Source organism: Lathyrus oleraceus, chromosome 1 (genome assembly GCF_024323335.1).
Source record: "Lathyrus oleraceus cultivar Zhongwan6 chromosome 1, CAAS_Psat_ZW6_1.0, whole genome shotgun sequence".
In the NCBI taxonomy this organism is placed as follows: Eukaryota; Viridiplantae; Streptophyta; class Magnoliopsida; order Fabales; family Fabaceae; genus Lathyrus; species Lathyrus oleraceus.
The window spans coordinates 174754428-174759041 of record NC_066579.1 but is presented as its reverse complement, the minus strand read 5'-3'; the positions used below and the strand labels follow the sequence as shown (position 1 = coordinate 174759041).

Here is a 4614-nt window from a genome sequence, read left to right as displayed (position 1 = left end):
GTAAGACTGCATGATGTTCCAACTAGTATTGTGTCCGACAGAGACCCAAAGTTTACTTCAAGATTTTGGAAGGCATTCCAATAAGCTATGAGATTGAAGTTGTGTTTGAGTACGTCTAATCATCCTCAAACGGATGGTAAACGGAGAGGACGATACAAACATTGGAGGATATGTTAAGAGCTTGTGTACTTGAAAGTGAAGGAAATTAGAAGGAGCTCTTACGATTGATTGAATTCGCATACAACAATAGTTACCATGCAAGTATCGGGATGACTCCTTATGAAACCTTGTATGGACGGAAATATAGGACACCTTTGTGTTGGACGGAAGTTGGTGAAGAAAGAATCTTTGGACCGGAAATTATTCAAGAGACTATAGAAAAGATAAGGATGGTTCGTGATAAGATAAAGAAAGCACAAGATCGCCAAAAGAGCTATGCAGATCACAGGAGAAGACCATTGGAATTTGATGAAGGTGATCATGTATTCTTGAAGGTGACTCCAAGATTAAGATTGAAGGGACCGTTTAAGTCACGGAAGATAAGTTCGAGATACGTAGGGCTATACCAGATTACAGAGAGGATTGGAGAAGTAATTTACAAATTAGCCTTACCACCTTCTCTATCAGAAATGCATGACGTTTTTCACGTATCTCAATTTCGAAAGTTCATTCCAAACCCTTTTCATCCTATTCTTCCAGATTCAATAGAAGTAGAAGCATACCTAACTTTTGAACCTCTACCAAGTCGTATTACAGGACGGGAAGTTAAGGTATTGAGGAGTAAGGAGATCCTTCTTATTAAGGTTCAGTGGGATGAATCACATCCGGGCGATGCTACCTGGGAACTGGAGTCAGAAATGCGAGAAGCTTACCCTTATCTCTTCTAGGTAATATTTAAATTCGAGGACGAATTTTAATTAAGGGGGGGAGGATGTAATACCCCGTATTTCCTTAAATACTCAATTTCCTATTAATTGAGATCAAGTGAGTTCCTATGTGCTCTAAAAGTTATCAATTGGGATAAATAGAGTAAATAGTAAATTCAGATTGACTTAATTAGTATTAGTTGAGACTGACCTTTTATTAATTCGGATATTTTGGTAACACTAATAATGGGTCAATTTCTCTAGTGGAACAAATATTAAAAGTATAGTGTCACTTGGGATATTTGTTACTACTAGTAACCTTTGCTAACCACACATTTCTTGTGGAAAATGGTGGCCACATATATATATATCCATTACCTACCAACTACCCTTGTACCATTTCATTTTCTCTATGTACCAGACAAACTAGTGGAAAGGAAGAAGAAGCTCAAGAGAAGAAGAGGAAGCAAGCTAGTGGAGAGAAGAAGGAGGAAGGAAAACTTGGAACCCATCATCATCACTTCATCACCATCTCATCTCATCATCTTCTTCAACATCCTCTTCCATTTCTATAAGATAGGTTCTAGTTAGAAACCCTAATATTTCTAGGGATTTAGGTTGTAGAATCATAGGTTAATTATAAGAATCATGCTATATGATGAATGTTTCCTCTTGATTATGATGAGTTTGTCTATGAATCATGTGAAATTTCATTGATGTTGTCTCTATGTGTGTTCTTGCATTTATTAGATTCGTATGACATAATGATGTGGTTGTTGTTTGGAAGTTTGTTGATGTGTTGTTATGTTCATGTCAAGAGATTGGTAGTTAGAAGTGAAGCAAACATTATGCAGGTTGGAATTTTGGAAGTTGCAGAAGAAAAGAGGTCTTGGTGTGTGAAAAGTGGCAAATGCTTAGGACCAATTGATTGGTCCTTGATGAAAATCGATTGTGTCAATTTTCTGTTGTGAAGAAAAGGAAATTTTAGCAGGACCAATCGATTGACATGGGACTCTAATCGATTGCACAAACTTTATGTTTTGGAAAAGTGGAAAATTTTCAGGTGCCAATCGATTGACACTGAGGACCAATCGATTGATCCTCTATATTCTTTGAAAAACAGAAACGTGAGAGGAGCCAATCGATTGGGCTTCCCCAACCAATCAATTGGCTTATACCAAAAACTCCAAAATCCATTTTTTTGATGTTTCTAAATGCATTTCATCAACCATTAATCATTTGTGATGTTATACTTGAACTGAATCAATGTTAAATGTGAGAATTACATATTGAACCTAGTGAGTTAACCTAGTGATCAATTTAGGTAATAAGTTAGACTTATAACTTAGATAACATTAGAAGGCGACATTCATTCGTCCGATGCTTATGTGGAGGTCGTAAATGAATGGTTGCCATAGTTGAGAGTGAGATGCTTTGTATGGAACATGCCATGTTATTGCTTGTATTTATTGGTGAATGAAGTCACCTGTGATTGATGAATCTTGTTATGCTTTGTGGAACCGATCATGTATTCAGAATGTTTTACCCTTGGTGGTGTACATCTCTATTGAATATGCTTAGATGAGTAAGCAATAGGATATGATACCGATGATTCGTGCCTCAATTGGCTTTGAGCCCCAACCATGGAGGACATGAGGGAAAGGTGGACACCTAAGTGGGTTAGAGTCCCATACGGTGAAAGATACCCTAAGTGGGTTAGAGTCCCATATGGTGAAAGATACCCTAAGTGGGTTAGAGTCCCATACAGGTGACGGTTGCTTGAAATGAGTTTGGAACTCATAGAGGACCCAATATCCACCACGAAAGTCGAATCATACGAGCATGCATGAATCGGGCTTGCCCTAGACGTAGGTTCGCTCAGGGATTGATGTTTCGTGAATCTGAATAATGATCTTGTTTTGAGTTGCGAAGACTCAGGGGCATGTTGCCATACATTGCGAGTTAGTTCCCCATCACTTAAGTCTTCTTTCCCTTGTTGACTTAAGTTGGATATTGATTAGGAAAACCCTGTAGAGCCGACTGGACCCATAAGATAGGGAACCCACTGAGATTATTATCTCACCCCATGTTGTTGATTATTTTTCAGGTGGTTCTGAGCAGGCGAAGGGTAAGGACAAGATAGAGTGATGTCTTGCTTACCTGATGTTTTGGATGGCTACTCCGATGTGTAGATATTTTTGAGATCATTCTATAATGATCTAGCCCCTAGTTTTTATTTTTGGCATTTTTGTGTATGGTTTGTGCCATGTAGTGTTTCCTTTTGGGCTTGTAAACATGTACACTGTGCCGCTAGGCGCTTATGTATTTCAGTACCAGTATTACACTATGTATAATATGTATTCTAGACATATATTATATGTGGGTGTTACACAAACTATAATCGCTTCCCTTAGAATACCAAAGTCCATACTTAGAAGTACCATAAAGATATCTAAGAATATGTTTTACGGCTTTTAAATGAGATTTCTTAAGAGACGATTGATAATGAGCACATATACACACACAAAACGTAATGTTTGGCCTAGATGAAATAAGATATAGCAGATAATAAATCATACCTCTATACTTCTTGACACCAACATCCTTACCATTTTCATTTCTTTCTAAGTTTCCATTTGTAGGCATTGGAGTGTCAATTAATTTTGCATCTTCCATACCAAATCTCTTTAGTTATTCGTTGCAATATTTAGTTTGACACATGAATGTCCCTTTATTGAGTTGTTTGGTTTAAAGCCTAAGGAAGTAATTCAGCTTCCCATGAGACTCATCTCAAACTCATCCTGCATAAGCTTAGAAAACTCCTTGACAAGTTGCATGTTTGTGGAACCAAAAATAATATCATCAACATAAACTTGAACGAGAAGAGTATGCTTTCCTTGACGGTTAGTGAAAAGTATAGTATCTACCTTTCCCCTAGAGTATCCTTGATTGATTAAAAACTTACTAAGTTGCTCATACCAAGCCCTAGGCGCTTGTTTGAGACCATATAAAGCTCGATTTAGTTTGTAAACTTGATTAGGATACTCGTGATTTTCAAAGCCGACAGGTTGAGCCACATACACTTTCTTATTAATATAGCTATTAAGGAACGCACTTTTCACGTCCACTTGAAATAACTTGAAATCTTTGGAGGAAGCTTAAGATCTCAATAATATAGCATACACGTGAAGATATTTAGATAAGGTCACTAAAATCATTTTAAATGAAACACATAATGGTTATCACTTGAAAGTTTTCAGAAATGAGCACTCATAACATATACCATGCACAAAGTAAATGATATACCTTTGAAAAAAACACAGGTGAGAATGAACTTTCATACAAAGCGAAAGTTGATAAGATATTATCTCACCGTACGAATGGCGGAGGATGCACATGCATTCCACAAGGAAATATCAAATGAAAGTTGGAATAAATGCTAAATGTGCCACAAAACCTTTAGACAACAACGATCTTACCACTTTTCTCTTTGACAAAGTACCCAATAGTGTGATTAATAATGTATCCAAGAAGATAATTGATTTGATGATCATCCTTTATGGTTGGACTTTCATTCTTGTCATTTTCATGATAGTCATCTTGCTCCTTCTCAGGTTTCACCGCTTTGGATGGATCAATCCCATATTCAATGTCCTTGAGTATGTCTTTTGAAGATATACCTACATCATGAAACAAAATACCTTACATTTCTCGGATAGGAAACATTAATAATAATCAACAAACTTTT

The 4614-nt window shown here is 36.8% G+C and overlaps 1 protein-coding gene across 1 annotated transcript; it reads left to right on the top strand.

The window, feature by feature from the left end:
• Positions 1-269: 269 nt before the first annotated feature.
• LOC127097934 (uncharacterized) lies at positions 270-887 on the top strand. Its single transcript, XM_051036429.1, has one exon. The coding sequence runs from the start codon at positions 270-272 to the stop codon at positions 885-887; it is 618 nt and encodes a 205-aa protein (XP_050892386.1).
• The last annotated feature ends 3727 nt before the right edge of the window (positions 888-4614 follow it).

Coding starts and splice junctions, on each gene's coding strand:
- LOC127097934 (XM_051036429.1), top strand. CDS start 270: ATGACTCCTTATGAAACCTTGTATGGACGGAAATATAGGACACCTTTG.